This window comes from Pimephales promelas, chromosome 18 (genome assembly GCF_988280905.1).
Source record: "Pimephales promelas chromosome 18, fPimPro1.hap1.1, whole genome shotgun sequence".
In the NCBI taxonomy this organism is placed as follows: domain Eukaryota; kingdom Metazoa; phylum Chordata; class Actinopteri; order Cypriniformes; family Leuciscidae; genus Pimephales; species Pimephales promelas.
This window is the reverse complement of record NC_142786.1, coordinates 16,360,722-16,386,961: the sequence shown is the minus strand read 5'-3', so window position 1 is coordinate 16,386,961 and position 26,240 is coordinate 16,360,722. Positions and strand designations below refer to the sequence as shown.

At 38.9% G+C, this 26,240-nt stretch overlaps 1 protein-coding gene and 1 long non-coding RNA gene across 3 annotated transcripts in view; both read right to left on the bottom strand.

The window, feature by feature from the left end:
• utp18 (UTP18 small subunit processome component) overlaps positions 1-11,278 on the bottom strand; it is a 78,587-nt gene extending 67,309 nt beyond the window's left edge. Inside the window, exons 1-5 of the mRNA XM_089122802.1 lie at positions 10,977-11,278; positions 1,547-1,668; positions 1,368-1,463; positions 1,221-1,285; positions 1,042-1,136 (exon numbers count right to left, since the gene is read on the bottom strand). Of these exons, the coding sequence (XP_088978928.1) occupies positions 1,042-1,136; positions 1,221-1,285; positions 1,368-1,463; positions 1,547-1,668; positions 10,977-11,207 (609 nt within the window). The 5' untranslated portion in view covers positions 11,208-11,278. The remainder of the gene's footprint in view (positions 1-1,041; positions 1,137-1,220; positions 1,286-1,367; positions 1,464-1,546; positions 1,669-10,976) is intronic.
• Positions 11,279-21,176: 9,898 nt separating this feature from the next.
• Positions 21,177-23,543, bottom strand: LOC148970968 (uncharacterized). 2 transcript variants are annotated; one of them, XR_016147315.1, is made up of 7 exons: positions 23,378-23,543; positions 23,208-23,287; positions 22,891-22,968; positions 22,701-22,756; positions 22,078-22,138; positions 21,664-21,754; positions 21,177-21,371 (listed from the first exon to the last, which is right to left on the bottom strand). It is a non-coding gene; the product is annotated as an uncharacterized LOC148970968 (long non-coding RNA). The 2 variants fall into 2 exon arrangements; XR_016147314.1 differs by having other exon boundaries at positions 22,705-22,756; positions 23,378-23,536.
• Between the last annotated feature and the right edge of the window lie 2,697 nt (positions 23,544-26,240).

Sequence of the window (26,240 nt, the reverse complement as noted above, 5' to 3'; positions counted from 1 at the left end):
TCAAAATATAAAAGCTAGTAAATAAAGAGAAACAAAAAAAAACATTACAAGCAATAAACAAAGAGTGGTCTCAGTATTTAAAAGTAGGCTGTCTGAATGTTTTTCATTCAAGAGCTGGAAAAATTTCCCCTCAGTTTAGATACGATAAGCTGCATTCACACTAATGCATATATCTCTTTTGAAATTGTAAATGTGGTTTGTCCTGTTGGTTTAAGATATAACTGACCGTGTTTACATTAATTTCGCGTCATAAAAGCATTTTGACATGCAAGTACATTTACCAATGAGTCGCTCACGGCCGCATGCACGAGCGCTTTTCACAAAGCACGCGTTAGTATTTTAAAATGAAAGCAGCCTTCAGTGATTTTCATGGTTTTAATATATAAGCCAACTGCATTCCAAAAGACATAAATAATGCCTCTGTGAAGCATTTGTAAGGAAAATACCCGCGGGAGAGAACGCGCACTGCAAGAGTAACGTTATACATCAAGCAAAACGGCAAAACCTGTTCAATGAAGCCCGCGAATGTCCTTGTAATTCGGTTCAATCCCGAACTTTATGAAATAACGTTACTATGTTTTGGAAGGTTCGAGCGGTGTCGTGTGTGTGAGTGAGGAAGAGAGAGAGCGAGAGAGCGAGAAAATAGAAGCAAGCAGATTCAGAACACGGTTCGTTTCTAAAGCACGCGCAGCGTCATCACGCATCTGTGTTTAAAGCTCAGACTCGATTCTGAATTTCTCTGAATCGATCCAGGATTGTTGAGGAGAGGAGAGAATAAATAACACAATAAACTGTTCCTTTCTGGACGCCAGACCGCGTAGCGTGGCAAGTTGATGCTTTATCTTGCAGACTGCTTTTCTCTCGCGTGTCACGTGACCAGTGTAATCGCAGCTCTTGCGATTACAAAATCGCGTTTCATCATATCGCGATTTTATCGCAAATGCAATTAATCGTTCAGCCCTACACTGAAGTCACACACACACACACACACACACCTGCACACTGAAGTCACACACACATCTACACATGTAACTAACACACCTTAATGGTTCCTTTAGGAAGCGTGTCGGAGGAGCCGATGAAGTTTCCAGTGCGCCGCAGCAGATCCTCTGCCTCCTCCTCCTCATGCTCAGCTCCTGCGGGGGACGAGAGGACAGCGTTAGCTTCACTAGCAGTCTTCGGGACCGGCGGGAGAAAGCTGAGGGTCACATGACACTGACCTCTTGTCCGGCGGGGGCGTTCCTGTTCCGCCCAGCCTGGGGCGCCACCCATCGCCTTCTGGAACCTGCACACACACACACACACACACAGAGTGTTAGCTCAGATCAGACTGTTGGTCCATCAGTCGTGGTGTGTGTGTGACGTACTGATCCTTCAGTCTCTGCTGCAGCTTCTGCTTCGTCATCTTTGTCTCGGCTTCGCTCTTCTTCAAGTCTCTGCGGAACCGATGCGTCATGTCAATCCTGCAAACACAAGAGCTTTACTCCTGCAGATCACACACACACACCTGAGGAGGACCTGTGTGTCACAGCAACAGAAGCCTTACTCTTCCTCCAGCTCATCCTCCTCATCCTCCCACACTGCTCTTCTTCTGTGGTGCTGACGCACCTCGCTGTCCTCGGAGGAAACACTACAGACCTCGTCATCCTCCAGTGGAGCCCTGCTGTCCTGCTCACACACATCAGCATCAGAGCACCTCTCTCACACTCACTCACTCACTCACACACACACACACACACTAGGGGTGGCACGGTACATGAAAAAACACCCGAACCATTCGGTTCGTTTGTCTCAGTTCGAAGCGTGTGTGCGTCTCACGGTTCGACGCATGCGCAATGTAGCCTTGTGCCCGTATGTGACATGTGTTTTCTTTTCGCGCGACATAAGCTTGTTCGACTTGAACCAGCGCTGCACAGAGCGATCGGTGAATAACATCAAACTAGTGCGAGAGTGGCGGCTCCGTATGCTTTTCAATCACTTTCGCGGTATTTGATGTCATTACCGATCGCTCTGTGCAGCGCCAGTTCAAGTTAGTAAACAAGCCAGTAAAAGTGGAGTATGGAGCGCTGCAGGTCACGGCACGCGGAGAAATGGCAAGTGGGAGAGATGACGGAGTTGGAGGATGCGCCAGCGTCGTATAAGTCTATGGTATAAGTCCAGTGTGTGGGAACATTTTGGATTTCATGTTATGATATTTTAATATAACGCTACAGTGGCACTTTATGTTTAGATAAGAGCTTCAGTCAAATGTTTCCAAATCCTGCACTTTAATTTCAAGAGAAAAAAAGTACCCTCACTCTCTGGGAATAGAGGCATTGTTGATACTGTCTTTTGTGTTGAGGTTGAACTTGTTTCACTTTATGTTTATGGCCTTTGCTTTTGCTATAGCCTAATTATAGACCATTTCACAAGACGTAAACAACACTGGTCCAGAAGCACTTCCTGTTTCAGTTTTTTAACACTACATAAGAGCTGGGATAAAATACAACCAACAGAACATATAAAACTGAATCAAAAAGTTAAACAAACATCTTTCAGGCATGTGATTGGCTAAGGACAAAAAAACAAGAAAATATACCGAGCCACTCCCCCCCCCCCCCCCCCCCCCCCCCCCGCCGATCGATATATATCCCAATATCTTTTCCGCAAAGTGAGAGCAATTGTTCAATCAAAGTCAAATATAGTCTTCACTGTATAAATGACACATTGATTCTTATTAAAGCTACTATTAAAGTTCTCAAGAGCAGTGAGTGATTTCCTCTGTTTTGTTGTTTAATTAACATTAATAGTTCTCCCAAAAATTGTAATTGTCATCATTTACTCTCAAGTTGTTTTAAACCTGAATTAGTTTCTTTCTTCTGTTTAAGTTATTTGGAAGAATGTGGGTAACAAAACAGTTGATGTACCCCAGTGATTTCCATACTAAATTTTTCCCTATGGAAGTCAATGGGGACCAGCAACTGTCTGGTTACCCACATCTTCTTTTTTGTTCAGCACAAGAAATAAATTAATACAGGTTTGGAACAACATTACAGTGAATAAATAATGACAGAATTTTTATTTTGGGGTCAACTATCCCTTTAAGAACAAGCGGCTGCATTTTTATTATTAGGGCTACTGTCACTTTAAGACCTGTACGCGACACGTCTAATATACACGGAGCATTTGACAAGCAGATTTCTCTCAATTTTCTCGGTTTGCTTTCAGTTGGCCTCCCCCGAGAAAATTGATTTCTCTGACCAAATTATGTGCCATTTAAGACTTTTGAAGGCCAAAAAAAGGATAATAAATAGCTTTAAAACCATGTCAGTGGGCATTCGATTATTTTGTCAATAGGTGCCTGAAACGGGTAGTCGCATTTTTTTTAAAAAGCTGTAAAAAAAACAAAACTACCTAACGTTACCCCGCTGCCAGGTTGAGCAGCCAGATTTTCATCTCTTGCGATCCTTCACATTGAAAGCGACATTACGGCCAAGCTCTCACCTGGGACCATTATCGACGCATATGCAGTAACCTACGCAAAAAACGAAAATTACTGTTGCACTAGTCTGGACAATGTCTAGGTCTGTAAGTTTTTTTTTTCTGCCAAATAACTGCTTAAGTTGGAGATACAATGTGCTGTTAATATGTTTCAAATGTGGAGAGTAGACTAGCATATTTTGTGACTGTTCATTTTTCCCGTGTCTAAAAAAAAAATTTTTTAAATGTTTCATGAAGTATAAATGCGAAATATAAATAGTTTTTTCAATCACTCTTATTGCCACAATGTGTTTTGAAAAAAGGAAAGAAAACAAATCTTGTCGATTTGGTTTAAGATAAAATTTTAACAGGGCAAAAGTGGTCCACGTTTCATGATCCTAATAACGAAGATGTGACGCAAAGTCAAGTGGTTGTTTATGCGAAGTTCTAACTGTTTACAATGAAATAAAGGCACTCAAATATGATTGTATTGTTTCACTGTTTTTTCTTGGGTTAAAAATAAATATGTTTTTTTAGCATGTTTGTTTTGTACATATGTGCTACCATGTAGGTCAGCTGCTACAATGAATTTTATTTATTTATTTATTTATTTTTGCCCCCCCTGGCTTGAATGTCAAACTCCGCCTATGATAGTGATACACATTCTCCTTTTTTTGCCAAATAAACGAAAAGCATGTCAATGTCTTCTCTCTTGCTGCGTCAAAATCTCACCTAGCTTTCCTCTGAGATAGTCCCAAAATGTGCTTAAAGTCAAAGAGTCAAATTCAGTTTGTGCATGATTGCATGAATATAATTTTTTTTATACTGTATCCTAAAGTGTGGATAATTAAGCTATCACATGCTGAAGTACATTTCTGGAGTGTTAAAGATTAAAAGAAAAAAAATAACAAGAACTGTACAGAACTGAAACACGTGACCCTAAAACCGTGATATAAACCGAACTGTCGGTTTCGGGAACCGTGCCACCCCTAACACACACACACACCAGCATCAGAGCACTCCAGAGTCACAGAGAGAAAGTTTTTTTTTTATAGAAGTTTTAAAGTTTTTTGACACCATTATACACCAAGAAATGTGCATAATTGGCCAAAGTGTTACTGTTTATCAACAAAAATATGACCCTATGAGTTTGCTAATTTGTAGAATAGAATGTGTGCACCTGCAACGAATAATTTAAAAAGGTGTAACTGATGTGTTGTGTTTGTGAGAGAAAGGGAAAAAACATTTTCTCGAAGACTAAAATATACAAATTGCACTGTTATAGGGACTCTGTTTTGCTTCAATAATACTAGATATAATAAAGTGTCAGTCTTATTAACTACTATTTATTTTGTATAAAATCATAAACAGTACCGGTCAAAAGTTTGGAAACGTTACTATTTTTAATATTTTTTGGAAGAAGTCTATTCTGCTTATAAAGCTTACATTTATTTGACAAAAAACAACAACAAAAAACAAATATTATAGCATGTGAATATATAGTAGTGTAATTTGTTCCTGTGTATAATATTTTATCATGTAACACTGAAGACTGGATTAATGATTCTGAAAATTCAGCTTTGCATCACAGGATTAAATTATATTTTAAAGTATATTAAAATAGAAAATCATTATTTTTATTTTTTTAAATTACATTTCTTACATTATTTTAATTATATTCATATAAAACCTTAATTTAAATGTTTGTAAACCTGTTTGCACACTGGTTTTGCTGTTGTTTGTGCTTTGTTCTATAGTAAATGAAATTAATTAACCAAATACTGAGTCTGTATCTTTCGTATATGTCGTTGAAAAGTATCCAAAATAGTTTTGGGCAAATGAGGACAAGTTAAATTAGACCACTGCTTGTCAGCCCATATTAATTCAAACTAAAATGACCAACTGGTTACCAACACACGACTACTGATCCATGACATTGCCACAACGTCGCAGTTACTTGCTGACGACGTTACAAAGTTACGTTGTGACAACGTATCTGGGAATTTCACTTTTCCGGTTGCCACAACGTAACTGGTTACGTCGCCACGATGAAAGTTTGGTCACCAGGGGCCTCATTTATAAACGTTGCGTACGCACAAAAGAAGGCGTACGCCGCTCTCTACACAATAGTTGGTATTTATAAAAAACAAACTTGACGGTAAAATGTGCGGTCCTTCACGCAAGCTCTGACCTAGGCGTACGCACAAAAACGGGTGAAATGAGAAATGGCGACACTGTTGGCAGTTGGAAAAAACACGTGAAAGTGTGTGAAACTGTAGACGGTTGTGTAAAATAAAATGCAATACTGCCTCTCATAAATAACACGAATACTTCACAAAGCAAGTCTTAACAGCTTACAATTAACAGCCTACACGAACACCCGTTTGATCGATCTGTAACAGAAATGCAAATTAACACATATTTCCAAAAAGAAAGTGAAATATTTTCTGCTATAATATTGGTATGCAATTCATCCTCATAAATAAGATGGTAAACAGAACGAAATAATGTACAAAACTAATATTCTCGCCAATATGTCCATCTAACGGAGCAGATATAGCAATTAGATAGTCAGTCAGATAGATAGATAATTAGGGAGATATATAGATAGATCGATAAATATTATTTGTCCACTGGGAAAAGTTGTTTTCATAGTAAAAATGTCTTGGTATATGCATTTAATTTGTTTTGTTTTTGATACAATAACGTATGACGTGTCTCAACCATTCAGAAAGCTGCAAGAAATTACATTTGCGTTGAACTATTTCCCATTTCCAAGTAGATTATAACCGACATCCGTAGCTTGTCAGATGCAGAATTAAATGGATGTAAATAAAATGCCCCATCACAATGCGTATAATGACGCACAATGGCTGATCTTGAGCTCTTAGAAGATGTGGCGATTAAATGGAACGATTCGGAGTGAACGCATCATCTTCACAACAAAAGGTGTGGAAAAATATATTATTTATTCAAGAATTATGCAGTTTATTATGCAGTTTATTTCAGTTAGGACAGTCTTGATTTCGTCCAACTCCTTGGCCACCTCTTGAATTAATGACTAGACGCTTTTTTTGCCTCGACTTTGATGTCCGACCATTTCTTTTTTATTTCGGCCACAGTCCGAGGTTGTGAGGCTACAGCATTTACGGCGTCTGCAACCTTTTGCCACTCAAGTGCCTTTTTGGCATTAGTAATGCCCACACTGTGCATTTTTCTCCTCTTTTCCACCTTGCCAACGATAACTTCTACTTCACATTGAGTGAAGTTGCATTTTTTTTAATTTCCTCTCTGTGTTTAACATGATTTCGCAATTCATGAATATTAACTTTTGGGCGTTTCACGGACTATTTATGGGCAACTATGGGCGTGACATGAAGCCACAAAAGCTGCGCTACATTTAGAACTGAATGTGATTTATTAAGGGAAAAATGCGTAGGATGTGCGTGCGCACGGTTTTATAAATCCGAATATTTCTGTGCGTACGCACGTCCTATGTTTCATCCGTACGCCACTTCTGACGCAAATCCTACGCAAAGTTTTATAAATGAGGCCCCAGATTACGTTGCAGTTACGTAACAGTCACGTATTTGTGTTAGCTGGGTTAGTTCACCCAAAAATGAAAATTAAGTCATTAATTACTAGAGCTGGGCAAAAAAATCGATTTTTCGATTAATCGTTTTTTAAAATGTGTTTGATTCAAAATCGATTCTCAACGGCCAGAATCGATTTTTTCCATATAAAGGGCTCGCGGACGCGGTGCTGCATCTTCTCGTTTCTCTGCACTAGGCAAGCGCCAAGCGCTGCAGCTGTCGATACACACACGCGTTTAGGAGTCGGCACATGACGGAATATTCACTTAACAATCGGGCCAGCATTGCATCGTAACCTATGATCGTAACGTTTATCATTTTCACGTCTTTTTAAGTTTTACAAGCAATGTTAAACCATCCCGTGCTCGCGCACTCTCAGAGATGTCTTTCACTGCGTGCACAGTAACTTTACAGCCTAAATCCGCCCCACAAACAGCTCGCCAGAAACAAAAGTTTTATCCCTGGATTATATCACTTTAACAGTTAAAACACGCGACATTATGTCAAAACTCCGGTCTTGGTGAGTAACCTCCTAAAGACAGCTTAAATTAGCATTAAACGCGTGCGACAGAAAGTTAATGAAACAGTAATGGATTCGCGCACTAGTTCTTAAAGTGAACGCAGCCATTTGTGTCAGTCATTAATTCTGTTGTCATGACAACAGAATATAGTATTAATTGTAAGCAATCAGAATTAATAGCCTTTGTATTTAATTCAGTCTGGACTAAAAAGACTATCCAGTGTTATTTTACATTGGATTGCTTTATTCAGTTTCTGTAGTATTTCTGACATACCCAAAAAACTACCCCAAAAAAATGTCTCTTAATTTGTGTCTTTATTCTATTGTATTTATTTGTGCTACTTTTTTCAATTTAATTCAAAGATTGAAATCAAGCTACCATACATAAACTCTTAAAACAAAAATAAACAAAAAATTACATTACCATTTAGGTAAGATCAATGTAAAAAAAAAAGTCTAAATATTTATATATTTATTTATCTATATCTATCTTAAACATAAAATAACATGATACTGTTTGATCAAGCTGTGCGACTGTTCTGACTTTTTTTGCATATTGCATCAAAATCCTGTTTATTCTCTGTATGCATTTAGTGTACCTAAAATAAAAAGAGTTTTATATACAGGTTTATGGCTCTTAATTTCCTTGTATTAATTAACCACTAGTAAACTTATGTCCACTGTTCTTTTTTATAAATATAGGATTTGTATTACATCTTCATTATAGTCGAATCGAGAATCAAATCAGGAATCGAAATCGAAAATTGAATCGAGAATCGAAATCGAATCGAACTGAGAGCTTGTGAATCGAAATTGAAATGTGAATCGATACCCAGCCCTATTAATTACTCACCCCCATGATGTACCAACCCCGTAAGACCTTCGTTCATCTTCGGAACACAAATAAAGATATTTTTGATTGAATCTGAGAGCTGGATCAGTCCTATATAGACTGCCTAAAGGCCAATTTATACTTCTGCGTAGGGTGCGCGCAGTAGGTACGGCGTAGCATACGCACAGACGCGTCCCATACCGCGTACCCTTCCGCGTTGCCTGACGCGCACCTCTTCAAAAATGTAACTACACGTCGCGACGACGCGGACCGCAAGATCGGTGATTGGTCGGCTTGGTAGCATCGCATTTCCTCCTACGCATTTCCGCACGTACCTTCTCACGCATTTCCACACGTACCATCTCCTCCGACGTCTTCTCTCATTTCTGCCTTTCAGTTTTAGTAATTTCACTAAAATGAACTGTTTTTTCACCCCAATAAGCTCCAACTCCAACATGATCCACTCTCTTTCAGTCGCTATTGCTTGTAGTAACCTAGCCGCGAGGAATCTAAACACAGTGGAACATTAAAACCCTCCGCCGCCTCCTAGCGTTTCGGAGCAGTACTGCAGAGCAACCAATACCTGAACGCAGAAGTATAAATGCTCACAACGGCGTCGCCTACGTGCGAAGCCAACGCCGTACACTACGGCGTACCCTCGACGCAGAAGTATAAATTGGCCTTAAGGGACTGGCTCTTGACGGCCCATAAAGTCATTAAAGAAAAGGTTTAAATATTCCATGTGCCTACAGCGGCTCAATTGTAAGTTTATCAAACGACGAGACTACTTTTTGTGCGAAAAAAACATAAATAACGACTTTATTCCACTATTCCATTACTTCCTTATGGGCGCATGCGCGAGAACTGAGACGAGGACGTTCTCATTCGTCTACTTCTTGTTACCGGCTGCTCACCGCTTAGGAGTTTTACCGCCCCCCTACCGTATAAGATGATGTGCTGATATAGCTGGAAGCGCAAAACTTTCTGTTTACAAGCAGAGGAAGATGCGCGCTGTATACGCTTTTCAATTTGCGTATTTTCCGCACTATAAGGTGCACTTAAAAGCCTTTAATCTTCTCAAAAAACGACAGTGTTCCTTATAATCCGGAGCGCCTTATATATGGATCATCATTTTATACGGTAGGGGGCGGTAAAACTCCTAAGCGGTGAGCAGCCGGTAACAAGAAGTAGACGAATGAGAACGTCCTCGTCTCAGTTCTCGCGTATGCGCCCATAAGGAAGTAATTGAATAGTGGAATAAAGTCGTTATTTATGTTTTTTTCGCACAAAAAGTAGTCTCGTCGCTTGATAAACTTATAATTGAGCCGCTTTAAAATTAAAAACAGTTAATTTTAGAGAAATTACTAAAACTGAAAGGCAGAAATGAGAGAAGATGTTGGAGGAGACGGTACGTGCGGATGTAAAGGCCAATTTATACTTCTGCGTCGAGGGTACGCCGTAGTGTACGGCGTTGGCTTCGCACGTAGGTGACGCCGTCGTGAGCATTTATACTTCTGCGTTCAGGTCTTGGTTGCTCTGCAGTACTGCTCCGAAACGCTAGTTGGCGGCGGAGGGTTTTAATGTTCCACTGTGTTTAGATTCCTCGCGGCTAGGTTACTACAAGCAATAGCGACTGAAAGAGAGTGGATCATGTTGGAGTTGGAGCTTATTGGGGTGGAAAAACAGTTCATTTTAGTGAAATTACTAAAACTGAAAGGCAGAAATGAGAGAAGACGTCGGAGGAGATGCTACGTGTGGAAATGCGTGAGAAGGTACGTGCGGAAATGCGTAGGAGGAAATGCGATGCTACCAAGCCGACCAATCACCGATCTTGCGGTCCGCGTCGTTGCGACGTGTAGTTACATTTTTGAAGAGGTGCGCGTCAGGCAACGCGGAAGGGTACGCGGTATGGGACGCGTCTGTGCGTATGCTACGCCGTACCTACTGCGCGCACCCTACGCAGAAGTATAAATTGGCCTTAAGGAGGAAATAGTATGGAAATGGAAGGAAGGAAGGAAAAGCGAGGAAGGAAGCGTAGCGTAGGAGGAAATGCGATGCTACCAAGCCGACCAATCACCGATCTTGCGGTCCGCGTCGTCGCGACGTGTAGTTACATTTTTGAGGAGGTGCGCGTCAGGCTACGGCGAACGGTACGCGATATGGGACGCGTCTGTGCGTATGCTACGCCGTACCTACTGCGCGCACCCTACGCAGAAGTATAAATTGGCCTTAAAGCGTCTTTGCATTGACTCAACATTAAAATCATTCGCGCCTGGTGTGAACGTAGCATTAGAGCACCACTCTCTCACACACACGTAGCCACACATCAGTATCAGCGCATCTCAACACACACACACACCAAGTACAGTGTGTTGGTGTTCCTTCGCGCGAGAGTTTTATTGTACCTGGAGTGTGTGTTGTACCTAGATTATGTTGTTTTACCTGTGTGTGTGTGTGTGTGTGTGTGTGTGTGTGTGTGTGTGTGTGTGTGTGTGTGTGTGTGTGTGTGTGTGTGTGTTGTACATTGAGTGTGTGTTGTGACTGTGTGTTGTATCTGGAATGCGTGTGGTACCTGCGCGAGTGTGTCCGCGAGCCGCTCCTCCGCGCCAAACACGAGCTCCTCCAGGTGCCTGACGGACGCGTCCTCCCCGCCGAGCGTCGCGCACAGCTCCGCGTGCCTCTGCTGTTTACCGCGCTCCTCCGACGCGCTGGCATCGCTCAGCGGCCTCTTCCCCCGCGTCTTCTTCCCGCGCGTCCTCGGCTCACTAACGACAGGCGCTGGCGAATCCATCATGACAGACATGCGTTCACAAACTCCTTCAGTCAGCGCTGGAAAACAGACGCAACATGTGCGATGCACTTCCGGTGAGATATAGCGCGAGAGAGTAACAGCGCCTCCCGCTGGACAGGAGCTAAAGTCACCATGACACACTGCCCTGCGTCTTGAGGTGCGTTCCATTCGACAGGGTCCCTACGCAGTGTTCACTGCTCCCTACTCCCTGAACACGGGGTGCTTCTCAATATCCCTCCTCGCTCCTCCGTCCTCCCTCCTATGACCCGAGGGCTATTTCACAAAACCAAGATAGTGGATTAAGCCGGGATTTTCCAGATATCCTGGCTGAATTAAGCCGGGACTCGGTTTCACGAAAGCAGTAGCACATAAGTAACCATGGCGTTTTATTCTGTGCAGCTAGCCTGCTCCAGACCAGGCTAACAGGCAGGCTTAGTCAATCCTCGTGCCTTATCTGTTCAGTCAGCGGTCATGCAGATCAGAATCCAATGTGTTTTGTCAGTTATTCCGTTTTGTCATCTATAAATTCAGCGCAATTTTATCAGTCTGCATTAAAATACCTCAGATACATATTGGCATTCAGTCAAGTATAGCCTACTATTATTATTGTAACATTATGATGGTAGCCTACCATTATTAACTATAATAATAATTATCCATATGGGCATTGTTACTATTCAATTGTGTTTTTGAAGACAGATAGGTCTTTAATAGTCTATTGTATGTGATGAGGAGAGAAATGGCTGATAAAGAAGCAAAAGTTTTGTCAATCAAGTCATAAGTAGCTCAAAACACATGTTTCGTCCTTTACAATGGCATGCCCATTTTTGGATGACATCTGATGAAGCACTTATATTGAGAAGGCCTTTCAGACGTGAAAGAGTGTTTCGGGACAGGTCCGACCCATTGGCTTTTCCCGACAATTACCTGCAAGAGCAATAGGGTAGAAGTGGAGGAAAATGCCCCCCTTAAGGAAAATGTGACATACTGTAAAACAAAACATAAATGTGACTAGAATGGCCATCCCAGTTTTGAGTGTCTTTGGCAGGAGTTATTTACCAAATATTAAAATTGCTCAACCTTCATAATTAATTAGTTTTTTGACTGAAAATATTTTTGTACAAAGGGGGCGTTTTGCCCCAGCGGTGGGGTAAAACACCCCCCAAGGTGGGGTAAAATGCCCCCTTTCTTACCAACCAGTTTCCTTCATAGATCAACAGCAAAATGAACATAGTTTTTAATCTCTAAAAGTAAAAGACAAGTAATGCAACAACATAATATATATACCTATTAATATTTATTTCAGGAATGTAGAAAATAGCCAAATTTATAACATTTAAATATTTTGATTTCTACACGAGGTCTATAATTGATGTAGTATTTGAAGAGTTCAGATGCAAAAGCCTCTAAGTGCCATTTGAAATTTTCTTCTAGAATGATCATTTTTATCAAGCTTGTATATTTAAGTTCAGTGGTTTCACTTAAATGGCAATGATAATTACCTATTAATTGTTATTTAAGCGAAATTACTGAACTTAAATATACAAGTTTGATAAAAATCATCATTAAAGAAGAAAATTTAAAATGGCATTTAGAGGCTTTTGCATCTGAACTCTTCATTTGTTCATCACTATCATCAAGATAAACAGAAAACCCTAAATAAATATTAAACATAAATTAGTATATTAATAGTGAAATATATTACATAAATGCATTAAAAGTCACTGTGTTTTATCATTGGGTCACCTAACCACCTTCCATCATTGCATTCACCAAGCTAGCTAATGCTCACTTGAAGTAATTTTTTCACGTTTTGTTCAAATATTTTGATTTTACGGCCTAGTTATACTGCATTAAAGTGTAAAATAAAGACTTTGATGAACAGAAATATGTTACTGTAGTAATTATGATAAAGAGAACCCTATTGCTTTTCTGGGGATGTGTAACAAAAAAGAGGAACATTAATAAGCTGTGTAAAATAAATTAATCAGCTGTCAGCAGTGTTGGGTAAGTTACTCTAAAAAAGTAATTAATTACTAGTTACTTACCTCTTCAACAGTGTAATTAGATTACTGTACTAATTACTCTCTCTAAAAAGTATTTAATTAATTACTAATTACTTTCAAAATCCCATATCAAACAGCTGAATAATACAAGGAGAGGCATGAATCTGTTTTAATTTTTTTCAAATAAATACTATAAAATTGCATGAATTATCCTTAAACTGACCAAGGTGGAGAAGGTTACATTAGCTATATAAAAACATACTTTTTAGCATCAGACAATGGGCTATATGCACGCATAAGTTCCGCATTTGACGCAAGGATGCTCGTCTATTTCCGGTTGTGTAGATTAAAGCGGAGGAAAACCGGAGAAAACGGGATTATGGCAGAGTCTTCAATATTTACTGTCCTCCCGTCTTTGAAACGAAACGTACATACGTTTAGATGTAATTTTATATAGGCCTACAGCTATGTTTATTTGATATAATTTTAAAAAGAAGCATAAACACAACGAGGGGTGTCTGTTTTATCTGTTTTTGTGACTAACGTTTCATTAGTATAACCATGGAGTATAAAATTCAATATAAATTCTCGCTATTGCATTGGACTCTATGATCGGCGGAAGTTATCGAGCATCCCTATGCTTCACCGGAAATACCGCCGTGCGCCCATAGGCTACATTTTGATGTTAAACCCACTACTGTTTTATGTCTGATCTCATGACATTTCACACTTTTTTCATACAAAAAACGGTCGTAATATTTAGATTCCTCATAAAATGCATACGAATCGCTGTGAGATCGGATTGATCTATACACAGTTTTTACCTCAATTACATCAGAAGTAACTGTAAATAAATTACAGATAAATTAAGAGTAATCCCTTACTCAGTGGCGCAAAAAGTGGGTATGCGCTATATGCAGCGCATAGGGGCGCAGCACAATGGGGGGCGCCAAAGCGATGGTAAAAAAAAAATATATATATATATATATAGGCTATATTGTATTTCTATATGTAGCTGCCGTTGTCCGTTTCTAAATCATTTCTGCATTCCTTCAATGTTATATAAAATTTTAGAGGACTAACAAGAGTAGGCGCCCTCATGGAGAAGGGGGGCGGGTAATATCGCGAGCGGGCGGGGGCGCCGTGAGCTCTGAGCGAGCAGGTACGAGTAGTTAGTTGTCGTCGAAAAAGATGGATAAAACAAAATGCTGTGGGGCTAAAAATAGAAAAAGAAAGAGAGAAAAGGAGATGGCATGTCAATTGATGCAACAGCAGCTAAATAACTGCATGCATTGCTGAAAGCCAACAGGTAGGATTTAAAATGTGACATCCAGGCATAGGCTATCTATAGGTGTTTCTCAATGTCAAGGATACTTCCTTGGCAGGACGGGTCCTTCCAAGTCATTTCCTTCAGAGGTTAGGCGAGGGTCCTCTTTAGCATTCGGAGAACGCGTAAATGGAACAGGCTAGCAAGTGCACGTCATTGCGTCATTACATCAGTGAAAGGTCCGCTTCGGCGCTGCAAAAATCATAGTGCTGGTGTACTGCACTGTTTGTTGACAGTCCTTATTTTGTCTTGTCAGTCCTCATAGAAATAAATAAAGTATAAGGGATAATGTATAACCAGGCGGTTGTTATAGTGAATACAACCCCGCAAACTCTAAAGCAGAGGGGTCTTGATTGAATCAGCCTGAAGGGGTTGTAGGCCCTACCTACCAAACGGCTACCTACCAAATAAATCAATAATTTGACACAAAATATTTATTTAAAAAGGAGTTTATTCATTCAAAAACGATTATATTACCGGAGTGAACAGAACTAGCACTACGTCCATAGCAACATGATAGCTGTTAAAACACATGCAATGGTAAAATATGTGACCAACAAAAAAGGCTATAACGTTATATGAAGTAAAAATTAAAAAGTTAATCACCAGTAAAAGGGAACAGCTTTAAATCCCCTCAGCAAATTTGAGCCAATATGTTAAATAGTTTAACAAACATTAAATAAATGGCTAAACTGAAATTATACTTGCTTACATTTGAAAGCATATTGCCGTTATCACTCCGACTCCGCTAACGGTCGACATTTTTTTATTTTTTGAACAAGATAGCAAAGCTGCGCATAGGATTGTGGGTGATTTAAGAGCGCGAAGGCTACACATATGCATCCTTTCCTGTGTATGGGATATTTTCCGAACGAAGGACTCAGTCCTTGGTTGAAATTCTGAGGATCCTCGACATTGGAACAGTCCTTCGACGGACGTCGATGACGTAGCATCCTCGAAATTCCGGCTTCCGAGGATCCTTCCTTGACATTGAGAAACGCCTTATATCTCGGTGGCCATCGGGACTACCGGGAGATTCCCGCTGGGCCGACGTGCTTTTCCTTTTTTAATTTATTTGTCTTAACGGCCCACAAAACTCATACATCGGCGGCCCATTTGTTTGTTTGTTGTTTGTTTTTGTTTTGTTTTTTGCTTAATTGGCGGCGCTGTGCTGGTGTAATGCATTGGTCAAAAAAGTCAGCTTTAGTTTTTTTTTCTGACACACTGGCCCATGAAATATGTCATTATGCGCAAGTATCTTTCAAGTATAGAAATTAGTGCAAAACGAATTATGAAAGTTTCCTTTATTTTTCTGTGCATTTGTTTTACAATAGCCTTAATGGCAATTACTATCATGGGATTAATATTATAACTATTATTATGTAGTAGTGTAATGTAGACAGACACTAACTAAAAGAGGTTCAAATTTTTCTCTGTTTAATTTGCACCCTGAAAATGGGTTGGAGCTTTTAATTTTGAACTCTCAAAGTGCACCAGACTGCTGAATTTAACATTACAGAACACAAAATTTTCTTACGGGGGAGCATGCCCCCGAACCCCCCTAGAGAAACAGAGGTCCACCTACCACAGTTTTACCTAAAATCCTGTGAGAAACACTGGTATTGCTGTTACAATGGAGCTTAGTTTTCTTAGGGGGGGTTCATCAAGGTGGAGTTGCTATAGTTTAATTGTGTTAATAAACGACAATTTTGCTCTTATTTTTTTCTGTTAGCTCTGATTTCTTCCTACTCAGTTATTACATAGCACACTTACATTACATTTATTTTATTTTATTTATTTATTTATTTTTGGGGGGGGGGGGGGGGCGCTAAAATTGTTGCTGCATACCCCTCTGAAACTGGGTAGTTGCGCCCCTGCCCTTACTTTACATTTTCAAGGAAAAGTAATGAAATTACAGTAACTAATTACTTAGTAATTACAATTAGCAATTAGTTACACCCAACACTTGAAGTATGGCGCACGCAACTTATCCGTTGTAGCATCAATGAATCTGTGATGATGGACTGTGTGGTCTGTTGAAGAAAGCTGTTGACTCCCACTTATCTGAATCACTTACACCTGGCTTGACATAGCCGCTCCTCCTGAGCCTGGTTTGGCCTTTGTGAAATTGATAAAGCCAGGATGCACTGATCACACTATCAAGCCCAGCTTTATCTCTTATCCTGGATTTCTAAATTCTGCTTTTGTGAAACAGCCCTCTGGAAACCGATCGAGCTCAGCCATCTTGAAGGACATCTCAATTCTCTAATTGCACCGTGAGGAGTCGAGGATAGAGGAGATAGGAGGCTTCCTGAGGAGTCATGAGTGAGGATACACAGGTGCATCCTACGCGGAACTGTTATACAAACGTGACGCACGTGTCAATTCTCCTCCCCCTTCACATCGGTCACAATCATTTTAATTTATACTTTACCTTTGCAGTTTATATAAACCACACATCTCTGATATTTCAACAGTATAGCCTATCTTTATTATTATTTATTATGAATTTATTAAATAACCAAACTTTAACAACATAAGGGCAGATCCTTTTAGCGCTGCTGATGACACTGTGGAGTGACGCTCGAGTCATCAAGTACTCCAATATAAAAAGGGTCCTTCTCATTTCTTATTTGTGCATCCTCGTTTCCTTTCCTTGCTTCATTTCCTTGCGTCTCAGCTCCACCCCCTCTAGGACGTGAGGGAAGGAAGCGAGGAAAGGAAAGGAGGACAGAGGAATCGAATAAAAGCTTTTTTATATCCATTGGAATACTTGATCACTCGAGCGTCACTCCACAGTGTCATCAGCAGCGCTAAAAGGATCTGCCCTTATGTTGTTGAAGTTTGGTTATTTAATAAATTCATAATAAATAATAATAAAGATAGACTATACTGTTGAAATATCTGAGATGTGTGGTTTATATAAACTGCAAAGGTATAAATTAAAATGATTGTGAACGATGTGAAGGCGGAGGAGAATTGACACGTGCGTCACGTTTAGTCAATAGGCTTGTTTGAGATGCGCCTCGCCTCGCCTGCAATGTAGTCGAGAGTAGGCGGCTGCAGTGAGGGGAGGAGTGAAAAAAGCGCAATAAAGCCGGACAGATCTCGGTTCTCGCAGTGAATCAGACATCTGTGAGATCAAAGGCGGATATCGCGGGATTAACGGGATTCACGCTCGTGCACGTGTTGCTAATAAACTGTTGCTTTTATATAAAAATAAATATAATGAACAAGACACCCAAAGTAGCCTACTTGTTATTTAATTACATTCCAAATATGTGTTTATCAATCTTTTTTTTTTCTTTAATACAGACGTGTTTTTATATAGCCTATTGTTTTAACAAAAATGAAATATAACCCATATGGCACTGTCAGAGAGTTTATTCACCCATATGTATACACATAAAACATGATATCAGTTTTAAAATCAAACATTTTAAAAGAGAACAATTCATCTGTTGTTCTTTTATTTTTATTTATTTTACCTTTTTATTAGAATGCAAGTTACAAACATAGCCTACCTACAAGCACCACAATTCGTGAAACAAATAGGCCTATTATACAGCGACAAATAAATAAACATCAGAATAAAATTAATAATAAAATAGCCTAAATAAATAAATCAAAATAAGCTTAGCTTAAATAGACAGACTTACAAGCTTCATCATCTATAAAATGAAGAGCTATTTTTCACTTGAACATTTTAGAGTAGGCCTAGTATATTTGAGTTACTGACTATAGCTTTCTTATTTTTAACCCGTTTAAGAGATTCACAATATATATCAGTTTCAATTTGAAAAAATAAATAAATAAATAAAACATGGCATTGATTTGGAGAATTTAGCTTAATGAATATGGAATTTACCTTCATCACTGTTGTTTAAACCAATGAGCATTAAGCTGTGTCGTCAGCAAGTCGTTTCCCATCATGCTTTTGATCAGCGCAGTCGGTGGAGAGCAACTGCGCGCGACTGCAGAATCCGACCCTTCCGCCTTGCGCTCGCGAGAGTTTTTTGACATACGTCGGCATGACATCAGAGCCAGGCGGACCGTTCTCGGACACATTTCTAACCGGCATGCATCTCGCGCTGATCACCGGTGATCGATTCTGCGCAGAATTTGCTCATCTTGTTTGAGATGAGCAAATTCTGCGCAGAATCAATTTGCTCATCTCAAACAGGCTTGTTTGAGATGAGCAAATTCTGCGCAGAATCGATCACCGGTGATCAGCGCGAGATGCATGCCGGTTAGAAATGTGTCCGAGAACGGTCCGCCTGGCTCTGATGTCATGCCGACGTATGTCAAAAAACTCTCGCGAGCGCAGTTGCTCAGTTGCTCAGTCGCAGTTGCTCTCCGACTGCGCTGATCAAAAGCATGATGGGAAACGACTTGCTGACGACACAGCTTAATGCTCATTGGTTAAACAACAGCGATGAAGGTAAATTCCATATTCATTAAGCTAAATTCTCCAAATCAAGGCCAGGTTTTATTTATTTATTTATTTTTTAAGTTGAAACTGATATATAGGCTATTGTGAATCTCTTAAACGGGTTAATAAGAAAGCTATAGTCAGTAACTCAAATATAGGCCTAGTAGGCCTACTCTAAAATGTTCAAGTGAAAAATAGCTCTCATTTTATGGATGATGAAGTTTGTAAGTCTGTCTATTTAAGCTAAGCTTATTTTGATTTATTTATTTATTTTATTATTAATTTTATTCTGATGTTTATTTATTTGTCGCTGTATAATAGGCCTATTTGTGGTGCTTGTAGGTAGGCTATGTTTGTAACTTGCATTCTAATAAAAAAGTAAAATAAATAAAAATAAAAGAACAACAGATGAATTGTTCTCTTTTAAAATGTTTGATTTTAAAACTGATATCATGTTTTATGTGTATACATATGGGTGAATAAACTCTCTGACAGTGCCATATGGGTTATATTTCATTTTTGTTAAAACAATAGGCTATAAAAACACGTCTGTATTAAAGAAAAAAAAAATATTGATAAACCATATTTGGAATGTAATTAAATAACAAGTACTTTGGGTGTCTTGTTCATTATATTTATTTTTATATAAAAGCAACAGAACTTAAATCACATCCAGTTTATTAGCAACACGTGCACGAGCGTGAATCCCGTTAATCCCGCGATATCCGCCTTTGATCTCACAGGTGTCTGATTCACTGCGAGAACCGAGAACTGTCCGGCTTGATTGCGCTTTTTTCACTCCTCCCCTCACTGCAGCCGCCTACTCTCGACTACATTGCAGGCGAGGCGAGGCGCATCTCAAACAAGCCTATTATAACAGTTCCGCGTAGGATGCACCTGTGTATCCTCGCTTATGACTCCTCAGGAAGCCTCCTCACTCCTCGATCCTCGACTCCTCACGGTGCAATTAGAGAATTGAGATGTCCTTCAAGATGCCTGAGCTCGATCGGTTTCCGGGTCATAGGAGGGAGGACGGAGGAGCGAGGAGACGAGGAGGGATATTGAGAAGCACCCAAAAGCTTTTATTCGATTCCTCTGTCCTCCTTTCCTTTCCTCGCTTCCTCCCCTCGCGTCCTACAGGGGGTGGAGCTGAGACGCAAGGAAAGGAAGCAAGGAAAGGAAACGAGGATGCACAAATAAGAAATGAGAAGCACCCATGGTTGAAAAATAGTTCCAAAATGGAAGTTGAACCGACGTCTTCGACGTCATCTGGCCGTGAACCATATTGTTGTCTATGGCGGCGGTTCTCAAACTGGGGGCCGTGGCCCCCTGGGGGGCCACTAGATGGCGCTAGGGGGGCCGCAAAGAAATTATAGAATATGAAATTATTATTAATAATTATTAAAAAAAAATATTTTACCTGTATGTAAGTTTGGATTGTCCTATGTGAAATCTGCATTGCATGATTTCTTTTATATTGTAAAACTTGTATAAAATTGTAGGCCTATGTCTTCTATATTGAAAAACTATTTCTTTAAGTAGAGTAGAATTTTTTTTTTGTTTCTTGCTGAAAAAAAAGATTGCTGTTCAAATTTGCAAACCAAACTTGAGCCACTGTAATTTACTACCTTAATGGCCGTGAACTGCACGTCTTTTCTGCGCGTCCACGGACGTCTAAATGGGCTTGTTTTTTTGTTTTTTTTTTAGTTCTGCGGGATCTTGCTACCTATTGTATGTGTGTATATATTCCTGCATATAAAATAAATACACCCATATTGTATAAGTTCGTGAAAGTCAATCAATCAGGATATTTCTACACATCTGAACTTGACTAAAACGGGTCCAAAATCGGTCCGGTCAGACCTGGACGTCTATAAAACCGTTTAAACACGTCTACATCAACACATTACTTCTGGACAAAAGCAAAAGAGTTATAATTTATAACAACATTTTATTGAGAATATTACATTTGAAATGTCTTCCAGTTGTTAAACTGCTAAAAAAAAAATAATAATAATAATAATAATAATAATAATAAAAATAGTACAATGACATTTTCTGACAGTTTCACATTAAGGTTAAGCAGCCACTAATCAAACCAGAATATAACAAAAGTACAGGAACAGTCAACACATTCTATAATATTACAGAAAAGTCGTTCTAAAAATATTCCACCATTGATAAATAGAAGTCAGAGCTGTGGCAGTACTAACTTTCACTTGCATTACTGTTAAACAGACAAATAAAATTATTTAGAGTCTTTGAAATTTGTTTATGGCTTTAAGGTTTTGGTTTTGTTTATGGCTATTTTTATATCCAGCTCTTCTTGAGTGTGCTTCAGGTGTTCGCCATTGCTGCATCAACGTCTTAATCTGTGGCGTTTGGGCTCCACCTCGTCACAATCACAGCATCTGAGGGAAGAGAATGCGGTTTAAAAAAAGGCTCATTTTTAGGTTAATTACGTATGGTGTTTGAAAATGTCTGAAAATAGCAATGTTATTTTTCTGCATAATAATCTTATGCCAATAAAAGATGTTATGGACTAAATGCGTTTGAATAGTGAAATAATTAAAATAAAACATCCAGACAGGTGGTCTTTTAAAGAATGTCCCCTGTTTAGATAAAAGTTAAAAATAAAAATTACATTAATATTAAGACAATGAACAAGAGATGTTTTTTTTTAAGGCATAATGGCAAAATTACCTTGAATTACTTACAATACAAAGGTGTTGCGTGGAAAAGCATCTTATCAATTTGGCCACCACCCCTCGCCATTAAGGCATTTGACATGATTCTTTGAAAGAAATTACACAGAAATTACAAGAAATTACACTTCACCTCAAAAAACAAAAAAGTCCGCATAATGGTCAATTTAGGTGAGACTGAATTGACAGCGAGCGATAAAAATGGTATCAATAATCATTTGATACTTGGTTAAACACTTCACTTCAACAAAGGTTGACAGCGAACTCCACACCACATATAATAGTTTGAACTGACATGGGGTAAGCGCTCCTTGAGGGTCTGGTACCACCTATTTCAAAATGTAAATATTTGTAAAATGTAAATTCAGTTTTGGATAGGACAACCCCATGGCTGGAAAAAAAACGTACATACCCTCACTTCTGTGTTCTCTCCCGAATGCAGCGGTCAAGAGGCAAGACAACATTAGGAAATTCTGTTCATGAAAACATAACACAGACTTAAATAAGAGAGTAGTTTAATAAATAAATTAAAAAAAACAGTAAACAATATTGTTTTATTTTAACTATAGGCCTACTTTGTGGGTGTAGCAAGGATTTAGACTTATCCAATTCTGCCTAGTAAACTATTGTAGCCATATAATGATCATTCATAATGACTAAATCTAAGGTAGCCAACCCTGGTCCTCGAGAGCCTCACTCCTGCTATTTCCAAACTATCCCTGTCCTACTGCTGAATGCTGACTATTAACGGATTAGGTGTGTTTTCAGAAGCTGCAAGGGCAGGAATAGTTGGAAAACAAGCAGGGTAGTGGCTCTCGGGGACCAGGGTTGGCTACACCTGGTCTGCGCATATTTTAAATTGTGTAATAAGACTGCAGTTCAAATGTTCACTTAACAGTATAATAATGACTTCGATACTATGAAATTAGCTGGCTGTACTTTAGCTTTTTCTTGAGCAATGACAGACATAGGCTCTATATTTGTATTCAATGTAAATTGTGTAAAAAAATAAGATGCAAATAGCAAAGTTCTCACATACAATGGGGTGTCCTCTGGGACTGGGATGATAATGCAGAATTTGGAACTGGTGACTATAGACATTAAAAACAAATGGGTGAAAAATATTTTAAGTAGGCCTAAGTTAAGACACCTTAATCAATAAACACCATTACAAAACAAACAAACAAAACTTTGTGAAGGACATAAAACAAGAAAAATGCCATGCCTCTTTCGGTTCTGCCAGATGGCCTGGAGAAGGATTCCTGAATTCTACTTCTGACAGATGGCTGTTCGTTATGTCACCCTAAAAGACAAATAGAAAAATAAAATTCACAAAAGTGATCACAAAATTGGTAATCTTTAGAGTATGGTTAGAGACTTGGAACAGAGCAAAACTGGAAAACTGCCTTATAGAGAGTACTGTCTCGTGACAATAATACACTCACATTACATTCCAAATATTATCAAAAACATAAGATTTATTCTTTGCATACAGACAGTATTTATAATCAAATGTGCAAAAATGTACAGTCAATACTTTACATTTAAAGCTGAGGCCATGGTTGAGGAATCAGATAGTCTCCATCCAGATGTGTGCCTATTTTCATTGTGCATTACCTCACCTGCACAAAAAGTTCATTTTATTATAGTGTAAGATATAACACAGTCAATCACAGAGCCGTTTTGGGATATTATGTTATGCAAAACACAACCTGACTTGGACCTGAAATATGAAAGATCTTCTTCTTCTTCTTCTTCTTCTTCTTCTTCTTCTTCTTTTTATTTGGCGGTTGGCAACTATTTCTTGTGCATTACCGCCACCACAGGACTGGAGTATGGCATAGGAGCTACTGTCTTATTCTTTACTATTATTAAAAACAAAATATACAAGCAATTTCATAGTTATTTATATAAAAATAAAAATAAAACTTTAGTCCTATATCCTTTTTAACAGGCCTGTACTTTTCAAAAAAGAAAATAAGAGATCAAAATTCTCCCTTGAACTTCTGTCCAATATTGTTTTAGTTTCTAAAGACATTTTCTTTGCTTTCAACTCATTAACTAGTCTTTGCCTTGCTTCATTGTATTTCTGACAGTACATTATTACATGCTCTACGGTTTCAGGTATATTACTCAATACTCACAATTTCCATCTACATGCTTTTTTATTAAAAACATTGTACTATTCAACTTTGTATGACCCAACCTCATCCTAGTCAGCACAATTTCTTCCTGTCTTGATCTGGTTATGTGTGTTTCTTTTCCCACTTTCCCTTGTATCCTATATAGATGTCTTCCTGAGCACCCATTATCCCAGATATGTTGCCACTTTTTAATAGTTTTAGCCTTAATTATGCTTTTTATCTCTGCTTTACTGTATTGAACATCTATATCTATATTGCTTTTATCTGTTACTCTCTTTGCATGTTCATCAGCCATTTCGTTACCTTCCACTCCTATATGGGCTGGAACCCATACAAATGTCACCCTCCTTCCTGATGCTCGTATTCCATTTGCTAGCTGTAAAATTTCAACCAAAATATCTTCCCTTGAATCAGACCGATAGTTCTGAATACTGTACATTGCTGAACTTGAATCAGAGGCAATTACTGCCTGCAGACAATTGTTAGACTCTAGCCACAAGAGTGCTAACCATATGGCAACCAGTTCAGCAGTATACACTGCTAGGTCATCATTTATCCTTTTTGCCATTTCTATGCCCATCTCAGGAATTACATAGGCTACCCCTACTCTCTTCTCAGTGTTTTTAGATGCATCTGTAAAAACCTTTACACACTCTTTGTATTTTCCTGTTATATAGTTGCTTACCCCATACTTATCCACTCCATCTTTCTTCTTTACTTCCAATAGTTCTAAATCAACATTCAATTCTTGTAACATCCACGGAGGCACGATTGGATATGACACTGTTGGGCAGATGTTCAAAGATCCAATTCCCATGTTATTCACCTTATCTTTTATGACCCACCCATAACTTTTGATTTTCATACTTTCTTTTTCCTGACATTCCCTTAATACTATTTGAGGCTTTATGCCCCCTGATATTTGCCCAGTATACCAGTGCTAGCTGGTCCCTCCTCAATTGCAGTGGCATCTCACCCACTTCTACTTGCATTGCAGCTATTGGAGAAGTTCGTATTGCACCACTAATTATCCTCATTGCTTGATTTTGCAAACCATCAAGTTTGTTTAAGCTTGTTTTGGAGGCAGATCCATATGCTATACATCCGTAGTCAAACACTGATCTCATTAGACCTGTATAGATGGTTTTTAATGCTGACCTTGTAGCACCCCAATCTATCCCACATAAACACCTCATAATATTTAGTATCCTCTTACATTTATCTATCATCTTTTGGATATAATATGCCCATGTCAACTTCTTATCGAACCAAACTCCTAGATATTTAAAGATCTCAACCCTCTCTAGCTCTTTATCCAAAACCATTATTTTGAATTCTCTGCTAATTTTTCTCCTTGTAAAGAACATAACCTTTGTCTTCTCTATTGATATTCTAAATCCCCATTTCACTCCCCATTGCTGAACTTCATTAACAGCATCTTGCATCTTATGCACAATATACTCAATATTCCTTCCCTTCTTCCACATTGCACCGTCATCCGCAAATAACGCTACTCCATCTAAGCCATTCAAGTCTTTAAATATCTGGTCTATCATAATTACAAATAATAAAGGACTTACAATGCTTCCTTGAGGCGTTCCATTTTCTACTCTAAAACTCTCACTTAGTTCCCCATCAATTTTAACTCTCAATGTTCTATCAGACAGGAAATTTCTGACCCACTGATACATCCGTCCCCTAACTCCCATCTGATTTAGTTTAATTAATAGTCCTTCTGACCACATCATATCATATGCTTTCTCTATGTCAAAAAACACTGCCACTACAGTCTCTTTATTCACTTGAGCCTTTCTTATGGTTTCCTCCAGGCATACCACTGGGTCCATTGTACCCCTTCCCCTTCTGAAGCCACTCTGGTAACATTGCAACCATCCTTTTGACTCTACCCAATACATTAGCCTATCATTTATCATTTTCTCCATTGTCTTACCCATCTGCGATGTCAGTGCTATAGGTCTATAACTGCTTGGACTATGAGGTTATTTTCCCGGCTTCTTAATTGCAACAATGATAGACTCTTTCCACTCTTTAGGGATAATTCCCTCCATCCATATCTTATTGTACAACTTCAACAGGATATCCTTACCACTATCACTCAGGTTCTCTAACATTGAGTAGCATATAGTGTCTTTACCTGGAGCTGACTTTCCTAACTTCTTAAGTGCTCGATTCAATTCTCCTTTTGTGAACTTCTCATTCAAATTATCACTTTCCCCATTCCCATTCACAAACACTCTTTGATATTTAGATACAGTTTCTTCTCTCCCTTTTCTTTCTTCATAACAAAGGTTTTTTGAACTATGTACTTTAGCTAGTGTTTTTCCTATAATTTCTGCTTTCCCCTTACTATCGGTTATACTGTCATCTCCATCAATTATCACAGGATATCCATTTTCCCTTCCATTTCCTT